The 25000-nt window shown below is 49.1% G+C and overlaps 3 protein-coding genes across 5 annotated transcripts in view; all 3 read right to left on the minus strand.

The window, feature by feature from the left end:
* Positions 1-3500: 3500 nt before the first annotated feature.
* acp5a (acid phosphatase 5a, tartrate resistant) lies at positions 3501-7792 on the minus strand. 2 transcript variants are annotated; one of them, XM_072683244.1, is made up of 6 exons: positions 6685-7792; positions 5579-5672; positions 5011-5210; positions 4459-4583; positions 4028-4373; positions 3501-3949 (listed from the first exon to the last, which is right to left on the minus strand). In XM_072683244.1, the coding sequence occupies exons 1-6, from the start codon at positions 6943-6945 to the stop codon at positions 3713-3715; spliced, it is 1263 nt and encodes a 420-aa protein (XP_072539345.1). In that variant the 5' UTR covers positions 6946-7792; the 3' UTR covers positions 3501-3712. The 2 variants fall into 2 exon arrangements, with proteins under 2 accessions (XP_072539345.1, XP_072539346.1); XM_072683245.1 differs by lacking the exon at positions 6685-7792 and having other exon boundaries at positions 5579-5936.
* Positions 7793-7883: 91 nt separating this feature from the next.
* Positions 7884-19972, minus strand: ilf3a (interleukin enhancer binding factor 3a). Of its 2 annotated transcripts, none has more exons than XM_072683243.1 (19): positions 19880-19972; positions 18993-19143; positions 18639-18756; positions 17823-18013; positions 17291-17456; positions 16853-17000; positions 15442-15533; positions 14183-14278; positions 13774-13885; positions 13314-13411; positions 13043-13145; positions 12670-12774; positions 11428-11618; positions 11034-11171; positions 10648-10785; positions 10335-10478; positions 9403-9511; positions 9018-9308; positions 7884-8423 (listed from the first exon to the last, which is right to left on the minus strand). In XM_072683243.1, exons 2-19 carry the CDS (start codon positions 19109-19111, stop codon positions 8299-8301), a joined length of 2484 nt encoding a protein of 827 aa, XP_072539344.1. In that variant the 5' UTR covers positions 19112-19143; positions 19880-19972; the 3' UTR covers positions 7884-8298. The 2 variants fall into 2 exon arrangements, with proteins under 2 accessions (XP_072539344.1, XP_072539342.1); XM_072683241.1 differs by having other exon boundaries at positions 18993-19146.
* A 2610-nt stretch (positions 19973-22582) lies between these two features.
* Positions 22583-25000, minus strand: part of ptger1a (prostaglandin E receptor 1a (subtype EP1)) — a 2547-nt gene continuing 129 nt past the window's right edge. Inside the window, exons 2-3 of the mRNA XM_072682786.1 lie at positions 23876-24798; positions 22583-22969 (exon numbers count right to left, since the gene is read on the minus strand). Coding sequence (XP_072538887.1) covers positions 22703-22969; positions 23876-24798 — 1190 coding nt within the window. The 3' untranslated portion in view covers positions 22583-22702. The remainder of the gene's footprint in view (positions 22970-23875; positions 24799-25000) is intronic.

The following is a 25000-nucleotide window of genomic DNA, read 5'->3' on the forward strand; positions in this document are numbered from 1 at the left end:
TAATGAACCAGTAATAATGAACCAGTAATAATGAACCAGTAATAATGAACCGCTGATAATGAACCAGTAATAATGAACCAGTAATAATGAACCGCTGATAATGAACCAGTAATAATGAACCAGTAATAATGAACCAGTAATAATGATGCAGTCTAGGGGCAGATGCTGACCTTTGTGTAGATGAACGAGCTCCTCAGTTAAAGCTGTGATCACCTGTGTAGAAATGTGGGCGGAGTCTGTACAGGCTCCACCTAATTGACACGGATACCTGAAAACCTTAGGGAAAGCACAGGTGACCGGGACTTCTTTTAACAGGATGCTGGACTCTCTTAGAGGACTTTAGAGTTTAGAGAACTGGACTGGACTTAAGGCCCTAAAGGACCTGAGCTGCTGCTTAGTCCCAGCCTAAACCTCTGGACTTCAGACTTAAAGAGGTCCATGGTGAGATCTGTTGGAAGCACGTCTGCTGTCCTCCTACCCCAGCGGTGCAGCGCCTCCACAGCCAGACTTTCCACTTTAAAGTCTAAACCCCTTCTGATGATGCATTTTGAAGGTGGGAGGAGTTTGAGGGTGGGGCTGATGAACTGCTGAAAGCAGGAAGCAGAATCTTCAAGTTCACAGGACGGATATGCTAGCTGGTGAGCTACGTATTGCCAGAGGGGGCAGCGTTGTACAGTTGAGTTAACAGGACTGGATGTTTTACACCAGTCAGCCACAACATTAACACCACTGGCAGGGTGGGGTTTAACGGTACACAGAAGTCATGGCCCGGTATCGTTACACCCATACTGGCAGGTGAAGTCATCAACATTGATGATCTGGTACAGGGGCCGCCTTCAGGGGTCTTGTGGGTCAGAGCTGTTTTTGGCAGCACAAGGGGATCGACTCAATGTTAGGTTTTAATGTTATGGCTGATTAGTGTATAGAGTTGGTGTGTGTGGACTGTGGATGTGAGTCTGGAGATCCGGCACTGTTCACTGCACTGTGACCGTGGAGGACCATAAAAAGACTCAGAGGCCTGAGAGGAACTCCAGCTTGGCCCGGGTTAAAGCCCTGCTGGTGCTGGAGACCCGGATAAGCCTGGATTTACTGGCAGCAGCTTTGCAGGCGAGTGTTTGCGAGCAGCACGAGGAGCACCTCAGCTACAACCCGTGCCCCCTAAAGATAGACGAAAGACCTCTGGAGTGATGAGCGTGTTCAGAAGAACTCCAGGAGAAGCTCCCTGTCTTCGCTCAGATCTGTGGCTGCAGAGAGTTCACACTGACACTCAAAGCTGAATGCACATCTTTACCCCCTTAAAATGGATCGGGGGGCGCGGAGGCGGGGGGGGGGGCAGTAAACCTAAACGCTGTTTTAAATCACTCTTTATTGACATTTCAATTATATCAAACATGAGCACAGAAACACAACCTGCAGATGACTGTAGATCTGTGTCATTTGCTTTTTCTTTTTTTTAATTCCACACACACACACACACACACACACACACACCAGAATACCCCTTTAAAAAAATAAAATGTCAAAAAATGTGGAAAGTGAAAGTATTAAAGCCTCATTAATAACATTTACAGATCAGGCGGTTTCTGTTCTGAACTACATTTAAACCATGACACCCAGAGTGAGACGCTCCGGCTCTACAGCTTCTCAGCAGCTTCTCAGCAGCTTCTCAGCAGCTTCTCAGCAGCTTCTCAGCAGGAGGAGAAACGTCTGAACTTTCAGTCTGAAGGAAATGAGAATGACCTCTTTAACGTTTAGAAAACACTTAAAGGCCCGATTTCACGCTCTCTCCTGAGGAACCCTGCGTTCTGTGCTGGTGTCAGCAGGTTCTGTTACGGTTCTATAAGGTTCTGCAGGGTTTTTACTCGACAGGAAACGGAGGCAAAGTGAGCTAAGCCAATTAGCGAGCCTCTTCCCTTTTGCACGGCCAGTGCCGGCTGAGGAGCGGATTTAGCATTAGCTTAGGGCTAATGTCCTCAGGTCAACCTGTCTGAGGTAACACTCAAACATCATCTGAGCAAAGAGCCGCGAAGAAAGCAAGAGTCATGAAGAGTCGGACAGACGGACGGACAGACGGACGGACAGACGCGTCCCTCTGGGCCGAGGAGCCTCTTTAAGCAGGCTAGCGATTTACTGCTAAACTCTGCGGCTCTAAACTGGAAGCTCTAAAAATAAACGCCGGCCTCAGTTTAATTCGATTGGGAATCAGCTGTTTTTACCCGATCCGATCAAACTGCCCTCAGATAAACGCCCTCGGAGAGGGGAGCTGAGGACAGGCTACAGGCTGCTAGCAGGGAGCGCTAGCCTGTTGGACACTTCACATGGTGTTCAGCTCAGCACAGCTAACCGCTCCGCACGATGCTAACGTGCAGCTAATTGTGATCGACTAGCAGGGCTTTAGCATTAGCATGTCAGCCGGTCATTAACGTTGACGGCAAAATTAAACGTACTCAAACTTCCAAATGATTTTACCAGTAAATTCTGTTCTCTACAAATAAAGACGAGTTAAATGTTTCACATAAAATCGTGACGTTAAAATTCTACTGGAAATTCTACACTAATTACTTACCAAATGTTTGTTAAATTATAAACTGCATAAACTCACAGTTCAGGGTCATTTCAGACTCAGATTTATTTCTGGTGAAATTTCAAAAGGTTTTCTTTTAGAAAAGGTTTAGACTCTTGACTGGACAGCATGTAAAAATAACCCTAACCCAAGTCTAACCCCTTCCCAAACACAGCTGACCCAACATTACAGAACTGAACCGCATTAAAATACTCTTACACAAGACTTCAGGTCAGGTCAGCGGGCCCGACCCTAAAGAAAAACCACACACCCAGCATAAACCAGGCAGGAGCCCTTTGACCCAGGTCATCTGACCTTTAACCTGACCCCCATAAAGCAGGACAGATCAGATTAACAGGAACTGGAAGACACTGCTACACCAGACTCAGAAGAGTCTAAACCCACTGCAGCCTCTAGTCCTGTAGAAACCCAAACCACTGTAAGTGCCACCCTCAAAACTGGAATTCTGGATCCAGTAATTCATGATTCAGACGTCACATTTAGAGGCACATCTAAACCCTCCAAGACAAGCGCGAGGCCCTCGTAAGAGTAGGAGAATAAAGATCAGCAGTTCTCAGAACCTAAAACCAGAGCAGCTTTAATTTAGCTTCAAGCTAAAGGTAAAACCATCCCAAACTGCAGAACCTTAAACCTCCAGGACCCTGGTTTAAACCGAACCACAGGTGCAGTTTGATCTAGTGCTGCCACCTGCTGGCAAAGCCATGCATTACTGGAGACCATGCCATCATGCAGCCCCCCCCCCCCCCCCCCGCCGCCGTCCACCTTTAGACCAGCTGCCAGACTACAGGAGGTCACAGTGGCCAAGACACCCTGGACCTGGACCTGGACCTGGACCTGGACCTGGACCTGGACCTGGACCACGACCCCCCCCCCCTCCCCTCCCCCCGTCCAGTACAGCACACAAAGACAAAAGCAATTTTACATCAAAAAGGTTTAATCATTTAAAAGATGTTTCATTAAACATTTATTGCTCAAAACCAGTAAAACATTTAAATCATTCAAAACATTTAAAACGTCTATATAATAGAACCAAACCCCTCGAGTCCGCCTACTCTACAGCTACACTGCCGCCAAGCTCAAGTCTGTAAAAAGGAAACCTCCTGCACCACACCAGCACCCCTCCCCGGGTTAGAGATCCCGCTTGGGAAGAACCGTCCTGTACAGCGAGGTTCCTTTGGCCTGAATGAAGGTAATGGTCAGTTTCTTCTTGGTCACTTCCATGTGCGTAAACCCCCCCAGGGTCGAGGCCTTGCCAGTGAAGAACTTCAGGGAGTTTTCAGGAACGGCATTACGGTGCCTGACGTCCGGATCCATGAAGTTCCCGGCGCCGCTCACCACATAGCCAATGTCGGACTCCTTCAGGTACTAAGAGGACAGACGAGGAAGACAGTGAGCATCAAGAACGAAGGCTACACTACCCTACTCACTACTGAGGGCACCAACCTGCAGGTTGTGGTCATGGCCACACAAGTAGGCTGTAGCCTTGTACTTCACCAGAAGGGGGCGCAGCCTCTTCAGCAGGCAGTCTGTGGGGCCGTGCTCAGAGATGGACCAGACGGGGTAGTGTCCGGCCACCAACAGGAAGTCCGCCTTGGAGCGGGCCATGCGCTCCTGCAGCCACACCAGCTGGCGGTTAGCCTGGGCGCTACTCTGCGGGCCCGGCGGCTTCTGGTCCTTAAAGTCGTCCGTGTTTCCACAGAGCAGCACCGTGTCCAGCATCAGGACGGTCAGCGTGCTGTCCGTGTTTGGGATGCGGAAGTTGAGCTCGTAGTAATAGTACGGGAAGTTCCTGGGAAAGAGGAAGAGGACTAGTGAGCTGGGAAAGTTCTACTGCTGCAGGAAAGGTGGAGTCTGAGCAGGTGGAGGAGACTCACCACCGCGGAGAGACCTTGCTGTACTGGATCTGCGCGAGGACGTTTCCTGCATGGTCGTGGTTGCCAGCAACAACAAACCATGGGACGTTAAGAGACTTGGCGGTGTAGACCTTCTCAAAGGTGTCCTACAGCCGAGGAGGGGTCAGTCAGTACACGGTACCACTCGGCAGAACAGGCAACAGAACCAATTGTGGTGCTACACTAAATGGCCAGAAGTATTGAGACACCTGCTAATGCCTGGTGTCTCCTGAAACCAAAAAAGGCATTGCTGTGAAGATTTAATTGCATTCAACCACAATTCAGCATTAGTGAGGTCAGGAGGTAAACATCCATCCAAAAGTACTGGATGGAGCTCCACCATCACTCCAAAAGAACGGGGTGGGGGTGGGGGGGTTGGTTATATATATATAACGTCCACAAACTTTTACACTAAACGCATGGAGGCCCCCCGGACCCCCCCGGACCCCCTCACACTCAGACCCCCTGTGATCAGGGCTGTGAGGAGGCGCTGCAGCAGTGAAGAGTAAGACAGGATCCGGGATCTTTACGCACCTGGAACCGAGGGTCGTCCACACTCTTCACTCCTCTGTAGTAGAAGTTGTCTCCCAGAGCTAAAACAAAGTCGGCCCCCAGCTGATGAGCCGTGCGGCCCATCTCCCGGGCTGTGGCCCACTCGATCGGAGTGATGAACGGAGCATTAGGCAGACCACCCCAGTCCCCCACCACTAGGAACCGGAGAGAGGATTGATTTCCTAGAACATCAAACACAGAACAGCATCACAAACCCAGCAGGGCTCCACTTCAGAGACACACCAGAACCCCGAGCGGAACCGAGCGGAACCGAGCGGAACCGAGGCCTCTGCGGGTTTACTAACGGCTCTGCTTCCAGGCTCTGCTCGGTGTGGTCGGAGAGTTACACGGTTATAAAGGGCTATGAGCGGTCATTAGCTTGTCTAATTTACATATTTATGAATATTCATTACTCCGCTCAAACACAAAACAAACTGACTGAAAGAGTCAACTGCTCGAGCGTTCAATAAGACGCCTTTAGGCATTATGGGAAATGTAGTGCCTGCAGGGAATGAGAGCGGCGGGTCCTGTAGGAGGAGAGAGAACTCACTGCCTTTGGGCTCCAGGTTGATGAAGGAAGGAGGGTAGCAAAGGACAGCAGGGAGAGTGAGGATGATGAAGATGGAGATTATTTGTGGCGCCATCTGCAGGACAAACAGCAGAAAACATTTTTACACACACACACACACACACACACACACACACACACACACACACACACACACACACACACACACACACACACACACACACACACACACACACAGTGTCCTCACCACACACTCCCTGTTCCTCTCTCCACACCTCACACACACTCCTCACACACCTCTCCCTGCTTAAATCCTCTCCTAACAGCTCCTCAACCAGCTGAACACACTCACCCTCATCATCTCTCTCACCAATCAGCAGCCTCCTCTGCGCTACTCCCCACCCCCCCATTACCATCTGCCCCACCCCCTAAACCACCGCAGTCATGTTTATCTCTATAGTTCTGTATTTATTCTGATTTATTATACATTTTATAAAAGGAGTAACATCAGAAAACATTAATTAATGAACTAATTCAATATTACATAACCCGGGCAGTGGCTGATCAGAGCTTAGAGATGGCAGATCCAGGTCCAGAAAGTTAAATCTGTCCCAGGATCGTGTTCCGACTCTTCACTTTCTGGACCTGGATCTGCCGCCATAAGTTATTAGTCACGTGGTTGTAGGTTCAGCGCCCACATCCTCTAAACTGCCACTTAACCCTCTCTGCTCCAGGGGGTGCTGTAGCATGCCTGGCCCTGCACTCTGACCCTGGCTTTCTACTGGGGGATATGTGCACAATTTCATTAAGAACAATCGATAATCAATAACCAGTCTCCCCATAGCATGATGTTACCAGCACTGGAAGCACGCGGGCACAAAGACACATGAAGAAGCTCCACCATATGCTATCTGGAACCTCTCAGACACTGACGGATGGCTGTGGCATCACCAGGTATCAGAAACTGCGCTTAGACAGGTGCTCCATTCCGGAGCCCCACCTCATCATTTATCTTTACAGTTCGAACCCGGTCTGTCCCAAAGAGTGACTGGAGTGAACAGCTGCACACTGCAGCTCACACCGATGTGATGTGCGTGATAGCGAGGAGTGCTCGATGTGTTACTCACGGCTCCCGATTCCACTCTCCGATCCCGCCTGACTCTCCGAGCTGGACAGAAGCAGCTCCGGCTCCTCCTCTGCTCCTCCGACAGCTCAGCTTTATACCCCCCCTCACACACAGGTGCAACAGGAGTGTGTTCACAGCATGCCTGCACTGACTCAGCGGCTGTGTGTGTGTGTGTGTGTGCACGCATCATGTGATGGATGCATTTGTTTAGAAGGGCTGGAAACACAGCAGCATGTTTTCCACTGTAGCATTTGAAGCCCATACACACACACACACACACACACACACAGACACACTGACTCAACACTGTGTGTGATGGCTGTAGATACAGACCTCACCTGCAAATGTCACACGACCCAGTATGAGACGGGACGGTAAAACGCGCTGTTAAAGTTTCAGACTTAAATATGCAAATGATCTGTTCTGATTGGCTGCCGTCATTTAAATAACTTCAAACTGAAACACTCCTTATAACGTCACCATGAATGGGCGGAGCTAAACTGCTGTAGGCTGAATGGACAGATGTGTGTAAATGTCTGTTTGCACACACACACACTATATATATGAGTGTGTGTGTGAGTGTGTGTGTTTGAGGACTTTTTTATTTCAGAGAAACTTGAAGCTTCACCTTCTGTCTCCGGATGTGTGCAGCTCCAGATCAGACTACAGTTGTTTATTAACTCATTTATTACACACACACACACACACAGAAAGAAAGAGAGAGACACGGACACACACACAAACTCTCTCTCTCTTATTGTCTTAAAAGCTCTTCTGTAGAACCCTCTGAAAACCACTGTCTGCTAATAAGCCTTAAGTGTGGACACTGTTTACATTCAGCGTGTGTGTGTGTGTGTGTGTGTGTGTGTGTGTGTGTGTGTGTCCGTCCAGAAGCATGCGTCAGACATGTCTAGGCTGATCAACTGAATCTGGTCCCGAACTGCTCCTTTAATGGTTCCTCTGGTTTTACTGGTGGGGAAAAGCTTCTGCTGGTACAGAAACGCCTTTTAAGAACATTGCGGGTTCTAAGCGGTTCTACACCTACACAGAGCATTCACACGGTTCTTTTTTTTTATAACTGAGCTCAGGAACCCTTTTTCAGTGCCATTTAGAACCATCTGCTTAGGGTGTAGATCTGACCCCAGACCTGCGGGTGTGAGGAGCTGAAGCTCTGCTCTGAAGTGAAGATCTGAACCGGAGTTCAAAATAGAAAAGCTTTTATTTCTGGTGGCCAACAAACACAGAGCAGCCGGAGACCAGCAGAACAACAGGGAACGCTCAAGAGGTCATCAGGTTAAAGTTAACGAGCAGAGTGTGTGTGTGTCTGTGTATGTGTGTGTGTGTGGAAAAACAGAAGAGTGGGAGACTTCCTCTCAGCTCAGACAGACCTCAGGATAATCATGAATCATCTCAAATCATCTCAGGGTTAAAATAAACAGCTAACGAAGGCGGCGGGAACAGATGAGCTACACGTTCCAGGAACAGAAGTAAAGCAGACAGAACGACTAGAACCGAAGATCTAATTTAAACATTAGAAAACAACCGTTATCCTCCAGCGTAGCTCCAGGGAGTGCTGTAGAGGGATCTGGTGGGGTACAGGTGGGCTGAGGGGGGTTTATCTGTAGTTGTAACTGGTGTTGCTGCCGCTGCTGTAGCCCCCCAAGTTGGGGTAGGCACTCTGATGGTACCCATAATCCTGTGTGGTGGTTCCTGGAGGACCAAACGACGGATCACTATATCCTGCACACACACACACACACACACACACACACACACACACACACACACACACACAGACACACACGCAGAACACACACAGAGAACACACAGAGAACACACAGAGAACACACAGTCAATGACCAACAGGGTTCTTTATTTAAAGACCTTTAAAGAGCTCGAACCCTCTGGTTGGCTGTCCCGCACTGTGATGGAATAGGCGGGGCTAAACTGCTGTAGGAGCACAGTATTCTGGACACTTCAGCAGCTGACCTTTTCCCACATATGTAAACACTTCCAGGTCACTGGCACTCATTCCCCTTCCCCTACAAACTGTGTGTGAGAGACCACCCACCACCCATTCTCTCCATCTATGTGTGAATCACCCACACAGTGAGGAAGGGTTAGCGATGGGAACGCTATGGTTTGGGAGCAGATGTTCTTTAAAACTATTGGTCCAATATTAACCAATCAAAATGCAGTTTGGTTGCTGGGCAGATATTAAATGGATATTTCTGCAATATTCCCTCAAACATTGAAAATACAGAAGCGGTGTACAGAAGACTGTGCTCCTACAGTAAGCTCTTTAAGGTAGTGTGTGCTCTCCCGCCGCCTCACCTCCGTAGCCGTAGTCCTGCCCCCCCACTGGCTGGCTGGTGTAACCATAGCCGTAGTCTGGCCCAACCAGCGGAGCCTGACCCTGGTTCTGGCCGGTTTTCTTAAACTGTGAGTAGGCCTGGCTGTACTGGTTGTAGTACCCTGTGGCAGGTGGGGGCACGGCCTGGTATGTAGGCGTGTTGGGTCCAATGGGGGCGGACTGACTTCCCGGGGCCTCCGTAGCTTTATCAGTCTGGCTGGAGTCGCTGCTGCTGTACGGGGTGCTGCTCACATCTTCAACACAGCTAACAGCTGTACCACCAACACAATATGTACATTTGAATCATATTATAAAGCTGGATGTAACGACACATTCATATTTTAGTTGTTTAAATGTGAAGCTCACCTTTATAAGAAACGCTGGTGTTGTTGAATCCTCTGCCCCGCCCCCGGGCCCTGCCACGCCCCCTGCTTGCTGCTGAGTTAAACCCTAATCCATCCATATTGCCATAGCCCTACAACCCACCCACCCACACACACACACACACACACACACACACACACACACACACAAACACAAACAGACACAGTTAGGGGTATTATGAAATTCCAGATGTAATTGATGGTGTTTTTCAGTACAGTGGTAATCAGGCAGAGCAGGGGGTGGGGCGAGGCAGAGCAGGGGGTGGGGCGAGGCAGAGCAGGGGGTGGGGCGAGGCAGAGCAGGGGGTGGGGCGAGGCAGGGCGGGGCTCTGTGTTTAGATGTTAATAAGATCAGATTTACAGATTTATGACCTTCAGCACAAACCTCCAGCTTAGTCTGTGGGGTTCAGAACCATCAAAACCATTGTAATGTTCACTTTAAGGTGGGGTACAGTGCGCATGTGCATGGAGAGAGCCAGAGCGAATGATGGAGAGTGTGGAGGAAAACGCGGAAGAGTGTGTGCGTATGGTGAACCGTGCTGGGTTGTAGCCTGGGTTCTCCAGCTGGTGTTGTCTGGGAAGTCATGACGAGCGAAGTCTAAGTGCTCTCATTGCTCATTAAAACTGACTCTGAAACACCTGCACGAGGTGTTCCCTGCATGTCTCTTCATGGAGCTAAGTATTCACCTCTTCACGAGAGCACCCACCTAACACCATACTTTCAGTCGTTACACCATGTAAGAAACGAGATCCTCAGAAACTAAGCCCGTATGTTTGAGTGTGGGTGTGTCTACAGACTGAACCCCACCCCCTCCATGCCTACTGTACTCCGATAGGCTGCATCCAGGTGCCTCAGACTGAGCAGTGAGAGGTGTGTGTGTGTGTGTGTGTGTGTGTGTGTGTGTGTGTGTGTACCATGGGAGGGAATCTCTTCTTCTTCAGGCTGTCAGAGTCAGAGCTGTAAGGGAAAAGCTTCTCCAGAGCGGCGAGTGCCGCGTTAGCCTTCGCTACCTTCTTATTAGAGCCAGAACCCTGAAACTTCTGCCCATCCACCTCCACCTGACAGAGGAAGAGAGTAACACACACACACACACACACACACACACACACACACACACACACACACACAGGTCATCACATCCGAGTGTGCGCATCCTTAAAGCGATAGTTTAGCTGATGTATTTGTGACAGTAATAATCTCTTCTGTGTACGACACACACACACACACCTCTATAGTGAAGGTTTTATCGTTGAAGCGTCCTTTGACAGCAACAACCTCATACTTCAGACTCCGCCTCTTCTCATTCAGCTCCATAACCGGGTTCTTCCCATGTTTGGTCAGGATGGGGCCTCCCGGCAGAGTAACCTACACACACACACACACACGCACAGCACTCTGTTGGAGGAGTGTGGGGAGTGTGTGTTGGTGGAATGGACTCTTACGCTGTCCTGCAGTCGAGCTGCTTATTACTCATAACATAAAAAATGGAGTAAGAAACTGAGCATTATGGGTAAAGTCTGCAGGGTGTTAGGGCAGGGATTGGTGACCGCCACCTCTGCAAAGAGAACAGGAGAAGGAGACACAAATAACACTGTGTGTGTGTATACACATACCTCAGCTCCATCCTCTCCTCCAGCACCGTCTCCCTCTGTCTCAGTGTTGCTGGTTGCCGTGGCAGCGCCTTCCACACTCTGGGTTTGACTGATGGATTTTGTCTCAGAGCCTGTGGACAATCCCAGAGCCTGCAGTGCCTGCATACAACACACACACACACACACACACACACACACACACACACACAACCCCAGAGTCTTTTACCAGCATATGTCAGACATTTTCCTTGTGTGTAAGAGCAGAGATCAGAGCAGCAGTCTGTAACAGTTGGAGATCATTCCCAGAACACTTTGCTGAGGGGCTGCTAGGCTAATTCTTCTGCTGGTTCATCTGAGCATTAGAGCTGAGAGTAGCCTGGTACCTGGTGACCTGCTGAGAACAACTTCCACTCACCTTTTGGGCCACCAGCAGTTTTGCGCTGCGTTTGGACGACCCCGTGGCTTCATACGTCGCTCCGTCCACCTCTATGGCCATGGTGAACTGGGGGGTATGGTCGGGGCCGGTCTGAGAGACGAGGCGGTACAGGATTCCCGGCCGGAGCTGGTTCAGCTTCATCAGAGCATTAGCAGGCTCAACACGGAACTCTAGAACAAACAGAGAGAGAAAGAGGGCGAGAGCTTAGTGCCTTAAACCGTAGAAAAGTAACAGCAGGACAAACTGGGAGCTGCACAGACAAACATCAGGTAGCATTTTTATAAACACGCCCTCATTACTCAAGCTAGTGATCAATCGGCATATGATCAGTGACCAGGCTCACCTACATTCAGCGACCATATGATGGGCTCTTCTACATAGTACTAAATGACCTGCTGACTGTGAGACTGAGCTAATGAACGATTAGCCTGCAAAAGTTTAGCGAGAAGTGCCCAGAGCTCAGAACGTGAGCGAACTGGTTGTGACGGAGGCGTAAAGGATTTCAGTAAAAGCAGCAGATCAACAGTTGAGTGCTGCAAAAGTCTGCTTCTGAATCTATGAGCTAATGTAGCTAACCCCAGATGGAAGCTTCCCCGCCAGCAGTCAGCCTGGAGTGCGTTAGCTCATGTTTACAGACACAAGCAAAGGTTGGGGTTCAGATCCGTTCTGGAAATCACAATTTCCCTGTGAGAGCAAAACAGCTCAGCTCCACCAATCCTTTAGAACGGGGAGACTCCTCCACACAGACACCCTCCACAGGATGTCCTGCTCTAAACCTGCAGCAGATCGCAAACACTGGCGGGAAATTTTCAAATAGGGTCGAATTTTCTGTGAGAGCTTCACATATCAAATACCCGAATCGTCTAGGCTTGAAAAAACACTCCAGACGCGTTTCATTTCAATGTTTAATAAAATAAAACCAGCAGTAAAGAATAAATCAAATCACTCGATTTTAAGGACATGATCCATAAACAGAAAACATGAGGAGGGGAAACAGCGCCTTTATCCGCCATCTTAAAAAAAACAACAACGGCTGATTCTACACTCGTTAAGGATTTGGGGGAAGGGGCAAAGGAGCTTAAGGTGTTTTACAGTTAACGCCAACTAATCTGGATAAGTCCCAGCAGCCCCCTGGGAGGGTCTATTTAGTTTTTTTACATTTCAGATATTTTGTTTTTTCTTCCAGGTAATTTCCCAAGGCTATGAATCACTGGTGCTTGCCTTTCCGGGGGAATTTGGCCTTCCGGGTGTTGGTGTCGTCCTCTGCATATGGCTCCAAAGGACGTTTCGGGACGTACGGACCTGGGGCTGCTCCCGGGACCTGCGCTGTAAAGGGTAGAACAATAGGATAGTTCAAATGAAGCATATGAGATACAGGATTCAGAAACACAGCAGGTCAGATTACATGCAGATACAGACTGAGGATAACTGAGGAGAGGCGCTGAGTGTTGGTAAAGAGAACGTGGCATGCTGATCACCACCACAGTGACCTCCTTAAAAGGGCTGAACTGCTGCGCTGCACATTCTGCATGGTGTAGTGCCTTTAGCACCCCCTTTATCAATCACAGCGTGTCAGTGTGTGTTCGAGTCTTACGTGTGTAGTTCAGGTCGCTAAACATGCGAGCTGCTCTGGGCGAGAGGCGGTCCATCCCCAGAACTTTGTGCATCTGTCCAAACGCCACCAGCCGCAAGGCAAACTGGGAAACGCAAAGAAAATATGGAGACACGTGTGTATCTGTGCTCAGCTCGGTGTGTAAACTCTGTAAACGAGGAAATGCTGATTTGGCCCTCACTCCCTCCCCGCGCCTCTCACTGACACCACTAGCGATCACCTGAGAACCGAGAATCATTAGCGATGTCTGTACCTGTGCACTCTGGGTAATGTCCTCGCGCTGCTGCCGGGTCAGATATCTGCTAGCATCCACACTGTCCCGCTCACACGGGTCAGAGACACCAGGACCATCTGCACAGTGAGCAAGCACATACACTACCTGAACTCAGGTGTGTTAGAGTGAAGCAGCTGCAGCAGTGTGGTTTGCCTTCACACTGTACCTGGAACTCTTGCAGGTCCTCAGACCACTGAATTATGGGTAGTGTTTTTCACTAAGGTAACCATTAAATAGGTGTGACTGGCTGAGCGGTGAGAGAACCGTTATATGATGAAGCTCAACACCAGTCGCATCAGTACTGAAGAGGACCTGAAAGAGAACTGAGCCCATTTTTAGAGTCCACTTACAGTGTGAACCCAAGTTCAGTGGGAACACCTGGACACGTCAGCGAGGCGTGTGTGAGTGTTAACTGTTGTGTGAACAGATGAACTCTGACCCTCCAGCAGGATTCCTGACGCCAGACACTCCAGCACTCTCCTCAGGGATTCACCCGGACCCATCGGTCGATCACTGGTGGATAACGCTCGCTCACAAAGCAGCTCCAGAACCTGCAGGGAGACACACAGATACCTCTACTCACACTACACACCACCTGTACACACGCACGCACACACATACACGCACACACACGCACACAGCACGCAACCTCTACACAAACTAGCACAAGGAAGGTGTTTCTAATAAAGTGGCCAGTGAGTATATATATATATATATACACACACACACACACACACACACACACATTCTGTATGTATGTCTGTATATTGTGGGAAGTGATGGTGTATCACAGCAGTAGCCTGCAGGTGAACGTGGACAGGAAGCTGAGAAGAACTTGAGGAACTCACCCATCCTTTGAGAGGTGCCCAGGTGGGGACGCGAGTGCACAGGTCTCTGAAGATTCGGATCACGATCACACTCGACTGCAGGTTGTTAACTTTAGCCTGTTGGCACCAAAACAACAATAATAACAGCACTCACTCTCACACTGACTTCACACTCTCCTCCAGCCCTCCCCAACACAGCTGAGCCCCGATCACATTACAGCTCGGGCCTCTGACCTTCCACAGGCAGTAACGTATAGAAGCCCAGCAGGGGGCAGCAGTAATTCACAATCAGCACTCTCGCATCCCCAGTTAAAGCTGCACTGCTGAACGTTACATCAGGCAAACACTCACAGCCCCTAAAAGAGACGCCTTTCACCAAATCAGGTCAGGTGCACTGCCCGGCAGAAGTCTGGGGACCCCCGCTGCAAGAGCCGTACTGCACTAGACGCGAGTTTCAATACAATTCTGTGCAGAGCATTAACTAATATCCTGGAGTGTCCGTTATTCTTCATGTGGTAAATTCTAGAAAGAAACAGAAACCGGGCTAGAACATTTCACAGCATATATTTAAGAATGTTACCTGTAGAGAATTTATTCACTTCGTTCTGCTCAAAACATCAAATGTCTTACAAAGTGTTGCACAAATCCTCGCATAAGCCTGCAGATCATCGATGTAGGACAAAAACCTTGTATCTCTATTTATTTATTTATTATTTATGTTTTGTTTTTTGCCATCTTCTCTTTTCTCCATAATGTGAATCTGACAGTTGTTCTTTATACTGTATCAGAGGTTCATGAAGAACGGATCAATAGAAACGCTCCAAAATGACCTGGATCTAACATTTATCTAACATTTTAGTAAAAACTAAATTGAAATCAATTGAAACTGAAAATAAAAAATTCAGAATTTGAGCCCGAATGCCGTGTTCAATCAGAGTCCCAGCTGAAACTGTCGCTGAATTTGAACGATGACTGATTATTACAGCGTTAATCTGTTTAGCCTCACCTTTCCTGTTTCCTGGATTCCAGCATGTTTAACCCTGTGTTCTGACTGCGAGGGGGCGTGTCTTCCTAGGCTAGCTATCGATATGCGTCCACGTCCAACTCCACTGAGAGCGGCGCTCAGACTGCTGAAGTGCAGATGGGCTGACGGCTCAGACAGAAAAAATTGTGGTAACAACCGTCCCAAGACTTCTGAACGGCAGTGCATCTTCCCCGGGTTCCCACGGAAACGGCAGATTACAAAATAAGAGGTCGACAGATAAAAACGAGGTGCAAACCTGGAACCACTTGGTGTGTCGGAGAGCGGCGAGAGAAGCCAGGCATTTCTGCCTGTCCAGAGCGTCCGGCGGGGCCGAGGCCGACTGCGGCTCTACCAGCGCGGGGGGTAAAGAAGAAAGGCACAGTTTGACCAAGGGGCCTCTGACCTCCGAGCAGGGGGCGGAGTCAGTCAATAAGCCTGGAGGAGGGCTGGGCAGAGGGGCGTGGTCATGGCGCTTAGACACACCCTCTCCTACATGCTTTAAAAGAGGTTTCAGTGGTGTTTGGTTTAGGAGATGGCCGGAAGCTCCCAATTATGGATACATGGATTAGTGTGATCGTTTTAACAGTACTACACACTAACCCTAGTGCTTTGCTATTTACCCAAGAAAAACCTCAGCTAGTTAGAATAGACTAATAATTCAAAGATACCTCTAAGCTTTAGACATTACTAAACACAAGACGCTAAGGTGACCATAGTACTCTATTCGTCCAAGTCCTCTCTGAAGAGGTGGGTCTTCAGTCTGGGTTTGAAGACAGTGAGCGACTCTGCCGTTCGGACACCCAGGGGGAGCTCGTTCCACCACGAAGGTTCCACCATATAAAGGTCCAAGCACACAAGGCTTCAGCACCATTTAAGCACCAGACTAAATCAGGGACAGTGTGCTAACTGATGGGCTATATGTTTCCATTACCAGTTAGCTATGTTAGCCTCTGAGCTCCAGTGTAAAACATAAGCGAATGTCTAAAGTATGCGATTAAGATCATATAAAAGGTTCCGATTCTGATTCTCACGTCACTGTCATTCATGAGACCACACCTCTATTCCAACCTCCAGGCTCCGCTGCCCCTCCCCCTGAGAGTCAGAGTACTTCCGGTTGGTCAAAAGTCCAGCGTTCCTAAAACTCACACTAGAAAGTCTGGCTGAGGAGGGAGCAGAATTTAAAAAAATTACAGGAAACAAGAGCAGAAGGTTGATTTAACTCAGGTCACAATATCGCAGGCAGGGTCAACGCTGCAGCAAAATCTGACCACTGGACTACAGCTGGATGGACGAGCTTAATAAGAGCCCAAACCATAATATTATTTATTAATATTAATACACAGCTACAGGTGATGCTAAACACCTTAGCAGTTTCAGCACATGGTTAACAGCACAGAAACACGTAGAATAACCTACAGTACAAAAGCTCTACTCTAAAGCTTTCTCCTAAAAGCTGAACTTGAACACTTGACTTTTTGCTGCAAAGCAACCCCTCAGAGTCGAGCATACGTACGTTCGCAGGTTTCCACTTTTAGATTAGTCACTGAAACGATGATCAGCGGCGCAGCAGTCGCATTTTAAACACCACACTGAGAAATAACAGCTTCGTTATAAGGGCCACTAGCCATCTGCACATGTGGTCAGTAAACCGGACGGTCAGTCTGTACCTTCAGAGCTCTTTTCACCAGACTGGTCTCGAACCACTGGAGACGTCAGGTGGACCTGCAGCTTCAGCACCGGTTCCTTCACGCTCTTCACCAATACTGCAACGTCTGCTGCGGATGTAGTGACGACATACTCGTCGTCTGCCTGCGTCTGGAGAAACGACGGCAAACACTGAGGTCAGATTTATTCGGCGGGTTTCACAACGTGCCGCTCGCTCCTCTGAGGAAAAACTGCAGAACAGCCTGTGATGAGAGCGCACAGCCACCCTTTCAGACCCTTTATTAGAAACCCGCTTTGCTGGTGTACAGTTAGACAGTTAGCTGCCCCCTACCCGTTTATCAGCGGTCAGGGTGTGGCGACTGAGCTGCTCTTTGTTTCAGTGGTCAGTAAGGCAATGTGATGTGATATATAATGTGTGTGTGTGTGTGTGTGTGTGTTACCTTCAGCACTTCAGTAAGTTTATTGGAGATGCGTTCCAGCAGTGTGCTGGTGGGTACGTCACTGCAGAGCAGAACCAGCTCCAGGTCCAGGTCCTGTTTCAGCAGCAGCCCCTTAGCTACCAAACCGACCCGCAGAACACCTTTGAGTTTAGTCGCCGAGCCCTCACTGTAAACACCACAAACACTTCTTCAATCCGACTGAAGTCCATCTGCTTACCCACTGACCTCCTACTGTGAGCTCAACCCCCCAGCCCCAGTCAGACTCAACAGCGTTCTGCCCGGACATCACAGTTTGGTTCTTGTCAAAGTGTCTCAGATTCTTACTCTTGTCCATTTTTCCTGCTTCATCACCTTCATCACCTTCAAGAACTGACTGTTCCCTCACTGCCTGATATGTAGATCCAGCCCTCGACAGGAGACACTGGACCCAGATCATCATTCATAATCACGTCACCTGGCAGTGGTGCTAATGTTATGGCTCAGGGAATGACACTGTTGTGTTTCCAGTCTTTTATCCCGCCCCCACTCTCACCTTTCAGAGCTGTCGTTAGTTTTTCCCTGCTCGTCTATCCAATCAGAAACAGACTTCAGCCCCTGCTCTATGTGGGACACCATGTTCTGCACAGCCTGCAGCTCGTCCGGAGACGGATAAACACTCGCGTGTTTGGCTTTCACGTGTCGGTCCTCATTGAGGAAAGTGCGCTGCGGCGGCGGCTTCATGGCCTGACAAACGGAACACAAACAGTGTATTAGAGTCTGTCAGAGCGCCCCCTACTCCTCCTGTAGTGTATTACAGTCTGTCAGAGCGCCCCCACCTCCTCCTGTACTGTATTACAGTCTGTCAGAGCGCCCCCTACTCCTCCTGTAGTGTATTACAGTCTGTCAGAGCGCCCCCACCTCCTCCTGTACTGTATTACAGTCTGTCAGAGCGCCCCCTACTCCTCCTGTAGTGTATTACAGTCTGTCAGAGCGCCCCCACCTCCTCCTGTACTGTATTACAGTCTGTCAGAGCGCCCCCTACTCCTCATGTAGTGTATTACAGTCTGTCAGAGCGCCCCCACCTCCTCCTGTACTGTATTACAGTCTGTCAGAGCGCCCCCACCTCCTCCTGTACTGTATTACAGTCTGTCAGAGCGCCCCCACCTCCTCCTGTAGTGTATTACAGTCTGTCAGAGCGCCCCCACCTCCTCCTGTAGTGTATTACAGTCTGTCAGAGCGCCCCCACCTCCTCCTGTACTGTATTACAGTCTGTCAGAGCGCCCCCACCTCCTCCTGTACTGTATTACAGTCTGTCAGAATAAGAAAGTGGATCCTATGAACATTATGCAGAATTACAGAGTAGACTCACCAGTTCTCCGTGAGGGAACTCAGCCTGCCTCTTCTTCCACTCAGCCACGTAGGCGTGGTAGTGTCTGAGCTCCTCCTCATAACACAGGCAGTCATACCAGTAACGCAGCTCCTCGAACCTCGAGTAAGAACAGCAGAGAAACAGTCGCTGAACACGAATGCTGTTTAAAGACGCCGCAGCTCTCCGTGCTTTTCATACTTGATGGCCATCAGAGCTGCTGGGTGAGAGGTGCTGTCTCTCCGAGCAGTCTGAGAACGTCTCATTTAGAGCAACTGCACTTCTAATGGTGAGAGCGAGAGAGAGTGAGAGAGTGTTCAGAGCGATGCTTGCACGACCATTAACGGTTCTCCTCACCTGTCGTAATCGCGAGGGTGAAGCACGTGTCCCTCCTGAAGCAGACCGTCCCAGTACAGCAGCTCCTCATAGGCCTGGTGCTCGTCCCACACCGGGTGTGGGAATCCCTGTCCCTGCATGACCGAGCCCTCCTTCTTCCGCTCACACGCCTCTGCTAATATCCACATTTACAGAAACCGATTATCGATTTGTACGAGCTTAAATCTCCAAAAGCACCTACTTTTTTTTACACCTTCATCATCATCATCATTCCTGTATATTACTCATGTGATGTGTTTTATTGTGGTTCCTCTTATTAAGGCCTGTTGGTCACTGGGTTCACAGTGAATGAATGAACTTTAAGGTTAAATCAGGCTTTTATTTACTGTCAGCGTTTGATCCCAGACTGAATCCCCAGATGAAGAAGTTAGGAGAACCCAGTCCGGCCGGGACTGCTGCGCTGTTTAAGGTGGACCAGACTGAATTCGCGGAAGGCAGAAACCTGTTCGGTCCAGTTTGTCACATGTGACCATTACAGTCCGAACATCCCCAGAACCCCAGAACCCCATCACACTGAACAGCCCGGCTCCTGCCTCCCGCCTCCTGCCTCCCGCCTCCTGCCTCCCGCCGGCTAGAGCTGCATGAATTCCCGCAGTAAACTCCTCACTCCCCACTGCTCACTCCCCACTGCTCACTCCTCACTGCTCACTCCCCACTGCTCACTCCCCACTGCTCACTCCTCACTCCTCACTGCTCACTCCCCACTGCTCACTCCCCACTGCTCACTCCTCACTCCCCACTGCTCACTCCTCACTGCTCACTCCCCACTGCTCACTCCCCACTGCTCACTCCCGCACCCGGGCCCTTATTTTACACCTAACGGGACTAAAATCTGTGCATTAACTCACCGCTCGCTGCAGAACTGTGCTAAAGATTAGCTTAGCTTAGCTTAGTCAGCAGTAGCTTAGCTTCACGTAGCTCAGCTAACCCCACACAATCTCCTTCCGGGGGCAGAGAAGCAGCCCCTCCCCTCCCAATCAATGACGCTTCCAACCGAAGGGCTAATGCTAATGCTAATGCTAATGCTAATGCTAACGCTAATAGTGCTTTTGCTCCAACAGTGAAAAAATGACAGAAATAAATGTAAAAATCACACTTTAGAAATACAAAAGGAGCAGCTTGGATATATTTAAACATTAGAAAAGGGCAAAATCTTAAAAAAATGTTTATTTAATGAATCTGATGAAAAGACTTAAATCAGAAATATTTGTTGAGGTAAAACATTTCGTTTTCTCTGTTATTTAATATTAAAGTGTTATTAACTTTAATTAATGAAATTAACCATGAACAATCAACCCTCAGGTAAAAGCATGGTTAGCTAGTTAAGGTTAAACTGAGCCCAGTGTTTAATTTAAGGACTGTAATGATGAAAGTTTCCTTTACCGTTAGTTAAAGTTAATACACACTTATCGTTAAACTGAACTGGCTGAATGTTTCTGAAGTGCTAGATAATTCTGTAAATGTGGAAACCAGGTGTTCTGGTTCTAATTCTGCACCTTTATGTTCTGTTGGTACCTGCAGGAGTGTGGATCTGGTAATGTGAGTAGTACACACACACACACACACACACACACACACACACACACACACACACGTTGCTAAGCTAAAGTGCTCGTTCTCAGAGCCGAGATAAGTTGCACTCTCTGGGACTGATCTGCTAATGCTAGCCTTTACCAGATGTTTGTGGACAGAGTGTTCCAGTGTTCCTGGAGCAGATCATCATCATGACTCTAGTGGCTCCATGCTGCCTAATAATCCCAATAAAGCCCCCCAGCATTGAGGAGCTGTGGAGCAGTGGAGGAACTGTGTTCTCTGGAATGATGGTGGAGGAGCTCCATCCAGTACTTTTGGGATGAGTTGGGGATGATGAGGTGGGGTGGTGATCATCATCCAACATCCTGACTTTGCTCACACACTTGTCACTGAATACAATCAAATCCTCACAGCAATGCTCCTCCAGAATCTAGTAGAAAGCCTTCTTCTCTGGACAGTAGAGACAGTTACTCCAACAGAAGCAGAATCAACTCTTTTATTAACCTTGATTTCAGAGGAAGCAGTGAATGAGCAGTGTCCCAATACTTTTGTCCATATAGTGTATGCTAACATGGGAACATGGACGTCACATGATGCTAAACCTGCAGCACTCATTAAACACACCCAGCTCTAGAAGAATCAGGTCCAGAGAGTAAAACTGGGGTGGAGTTCCCCTCTACACCCTGATCTGCCACCCTGAAGACGGAGGACTTGGAGGACAGGTGAGCCGTTGCTGTGTGAGCCTGTTACACTGATCAGTATTAGCATACAGGTAAGAAGTGCTGATCCTAGATCAGTCCAGATCAGCAGCGATGTTTACCTGGTGTTGGTGATCTGTACACCCGGTGAAAGCCTCTGTACTGGGTTCACCACGCAGGCTTTTCCCCAGAGCTCTGGAGCTGATCTAGCTAACAGCTAATCAGTGAATATACCCACCACTTCAGTGTGGAGGTGTTCAGTAGTCACTAGTACTCATGTGGTTTCTGACACTGTATGACTCACTGTTATCTAGAACATGAACTGCGGTACGTCAGCCGTTAGCTCATTAGCTCATCTGAAGGGGCAGCCTCCGCTACTCATCACTCAGTAAAACTAATTGGTGGGTATAAGCCTCCATTATATGTTAGCTACAGTGACTGCGTAGCTCCAGTGTCAACATCAAAGAAAAAAAGAAACCAAATAACAGCCTAACTAATTTAGGATGACATAAGCGCCCCCCTGTGGTCAGACCCTGTTACTGACAGTGTTTTTCTCAGAGAGCGCCCCCTGTGGTCAGACCCAGTTACTGACAGTGTTTTTTATCAGAGAGCGCCCCCTGTGGTCAGACCCAGTTACTGACAGTGTTTTTCTCAGAGAGCGCCCCCTGTGGTCAGACCCAGTTACTGACAGTGTTTTTAATAGAGAGCGCCCCCTGTGGTCAGACCCAGTTACTGACAGTGTTTTTAATAGAGAGCGCCCCCTGTGGTCAGACCCTGTTACTGACAGTGTTTTTATCAGAGAGCGCCCCCTGTGGTCAGACCCTGTTACTGACAGTGTTTTTAATAGAGAGCGCCCCCTGTGGTCAGTCCCTGTTACTGACAGTGTTTTTATCAGAGAGCGCCCCCTGTGGTCAGACCCTGTTACTGACAGTGTTTTTATCAGAGAGCGCCCCCTGTGGTCAGACCCTGTTACTGACAGTGTTTTTAATAGAGAGCGCCCCCTGTGGTCAGTCCCTGTTACTGACAGTGTTTTTATCAGAGAGCGCCCCCTGTGGTCAGACCCTGTTACTGACAGTGTTTTTTATCAGAGAGCGCCCCCTGTGGTCAGACCCTGTTACTGACAGTGTTTTTATCAGAGAGCGCCCCCTGTGGTCAGTCCCTGTTACTGACAGTGTTTTTATCAGAGAGCGCCCCCTGTGGTCAGACCCTGTTACTGACAGTGTTTTTATCAGAGAGCGCCCCCTGTGGTCAGACCCTGTTACTGACAGTGTTTTTAATAGAGAGCGCCCCCTGTGGTCAGACCCTGTTACTGACAGTGTTTTTATCAGAGAGCGCCCCCTGTGGTCAGACCCTGTTACTGACAGTGTTTTTATCAGAGAGCGCCCCCTGTGGTCAGACCCTGTTACTGACAGTGTTTTTATCAGAGAGCGCCCCCTGTGGTCAGACCCTGTTACTGACAGTGGCTTTTTCGGTGCTGTGAATGGAGTTTGTCTCCCAGCGGCGGATGCTGCTCAGGTCCACCTGCCGCTTGGTGATGAGGTAGATTTTGCGGAGGACAGCCCGCCGGAGGAGAATATAGACCCACGGGTCCAGAATCTGGTTCCAGGAGGCCAGTCGGACTCCTGTTATCATCAGAGTCCTATAGGTGGCGAGGTCATCTCTGATAGAGCCCTCATACGAGCGTATGACCGACATGAGGCCGAATATCTGAGCAACACAGAGAGATTATTAAACACTGTAGAATAACAGCGGAACTCACAGCCATGAAATTCCCAGTAAAGAATTAGACCGTGACCAACACAGTTCATACAAAGCCAATTTAAAAAATGATATTATTTAAAAAGAATAATAACAATACCACCACCAATAATAATAATAATAATAATCATCATCATTTATGGCATTTAGCAGACGCTCTTATCCAGAGCGACTTACAAGGTCACTCGTATTACAGAGGAGGTCAGTGTAGTGTTAGGAGTCTTGCCCAAGGACTCTTATTGGTGTAGCGCAGCACAGTCACCCAGACCGGGAATCGAACCCCAGTCTCCCACATGGCGTGGTAGCTCAGTGGCAGGTAGTGGTGTTATCTGTTGCGCCACACCAACCACATCATCATCATCATCATTAAAGAATTATTATTATTACTACTGTTACTAAATTACTATTTAAGCCTTCTTTAAAGTAGCCCTCTGTGTCTTTGATGCATCTCCAGACTTTTCACTTCTGCTGATTCAGTGCTGTAGCGCTCCTCAAGTAACTGAGATACTTCCACTCACCAGCAGAGGGATCCAACACACACAGGACAGGATACAGTAGTCTTTAATTTTTAATATCCTAATGACAGTGCAATAGCTAATCAATCTATCTTCTATATAGTACTTTAATGCTTATTACTTTTTCTGCTGTTTATCTGTTTGTTTGTTTATTTGTCTGTTTGATGGAACAACTGAATTCATCTTCAGTAAAGTTTATAATATTTATCCTATCAGATCATATCTGATACATGAGAGCAGAGCTGAGTGCACTGCATATTAATAGTCTATAATAATATTTATATTATCCCAAATATAACATTTCAAAGCTAAAATGGTGACTTTCAGAGCTTCAACTCACCAGCAGGGGGCTCCAACAGATGCAGGATGTGACCATGATGCCTACCAGCTGCACCACCATCTCAATGTCGTGAGATTTGGCCGTCTGTCTGTTGCACCGCTGCTTCCGCATCCTTCCGCACAGCAGCGCTAGACCGCTGACGGTGTTACAGACCAGTGCCAAGGCCAGGGAGCCCAAACCCAGACCGGAGAACAGCAGCACGAACGCCACATCCGCCCCACCCGTGTCCTCCAGGACCTTGATGAAGCACCAGGTGCCCGGGTGCTGGTAGCTGTAGGAGCCCAGCCGGGCGAAGGGCAGCAGCGCCACGCACAGCGCCGCCAGCCAGATGATGCATAGGGACAGTTTAGTCCGCGTCGTGGTGACCAGGGACGCGTGCAACAAAGGTCTGGTGACCCCCAGGCACCTTTCGGCAGCCATGGCGCTGCCCAGGAACAGCGGGCACAGGCCGAAGAACACCATGCTGCCGCCCAGAAACTGACACAGAGCGTCCGGCTGAGTGTAACGTGCTGCAGGCACGCCTCCGGACAGGTACAGCTTCAGGACGATGGCGCCGGGGATCACATGACCCACAAAGTCTGTGGCCACCAGCGAGGTGGCGAAGAACAGGAAGGCAGCTTTGGAGCGCCGCCGCAGGCGGGCGTAGGATTTTGCCAGAATCAGCAGCGCCACTATGTTGAAGAGGACACCCAGGGTCATGGAGAGCGTGGCCACTATTGGCCCTCTCAGTGCCGGCCTGTCCGAGCTAGCATTGTCATTAGCACTAGCGTCGAGCAACGGCAGGGTCAGATGACCCTCCGATTCGTTCAAGTTGGAGAACGGAAGGACTGGCGCAGTGCCAGACGAGTTCCCAAAATGCGTGACGGAGGCTAACTCCATTTCTTTTGGGGGTCCGGGGCTGGCCTGTCTGAATGAAGCGGCTGCTGATAAACACACAGATCAGTCAATCATTAAAGGAGCATTTTAGTGACAAATCAATCAGTATGAACAGCAGCCGGAGTGTTCTGTGGTTCTGTGGTTCAGTGGTTCTGTGGAGCTCTGAGTGTTCACATGTTTCTCATAATCCACATCTAACACACTGTGTAATGTCTGTCAGGTTTACAGTAATGAAATTAATCATATCTG

This window comes from Salminus brasiliensis, chromosome 7 (assembly GCF_030463535.1).
Source record: "Salminus brasiliensis chromosome 7, fSalBra1.hap2, whole genome shotgun sequence".
In the NCBI taxonomy this organism is placed as follows: domain Eukaryota; kingdom Metazoa; phylum Chordata; class Actinopteri; order Characiformes; family Bryconidae; genus Salminus; species Salminus brasiliensis.

What these genes read in the sequence shown, in the direction of transcription:
- acp5a (XM_072683244.1), bottom strand. Translation starts at nt 6,945, where the DNA reads ATGGGCTTCAAATGCTACAGTGGAAAACATGCTGCTGTGTTTCCAGCC. An exon ending in GGAGAGTGGAATCGGGAGCC is followed by an intron (nt 5,673 to 6,684) that starts GTGAGTAACACA and finishes TTTGTCCTGCAG; the next exon opens with ATGGCGCCACAAATAATCTC. An exon ending in CAACCTGGAGCCCAAAGGCA is followed by an intron (nt 5,211 to 5,578) that starts GTGAGTTCTCTC and finishes TTGATGTTCTAG; the next exon opens with GAAATCAATCCTCTCTCCGG.
- ilf3a (XM_072683243.1), bottom strand. Translation starts at nt 19,111, where the DNA reads ATGCAGGGACAGGGATTCCCACACCCGGTGTGGGACGAGCACCAGGCC. An exon ending in CACCCTCGCGATTACGACAG is followed by an intron (nt 18,757 to 18,992) that starts GTGAGGAGAACC and finishes TTCTTACTCGAG; the next exon opens with GTTCGAGGAGCTGCGTTACT. An exon ending in AACTGCTGGTGGCCCAAAAG is followed by an intron (nt 11,172 to 11,427) that starts GTGAGTGGAAGT and finishes TGTTGTATGCAG; the next exon opens with GCACTGCAGGCTCTGGGATT.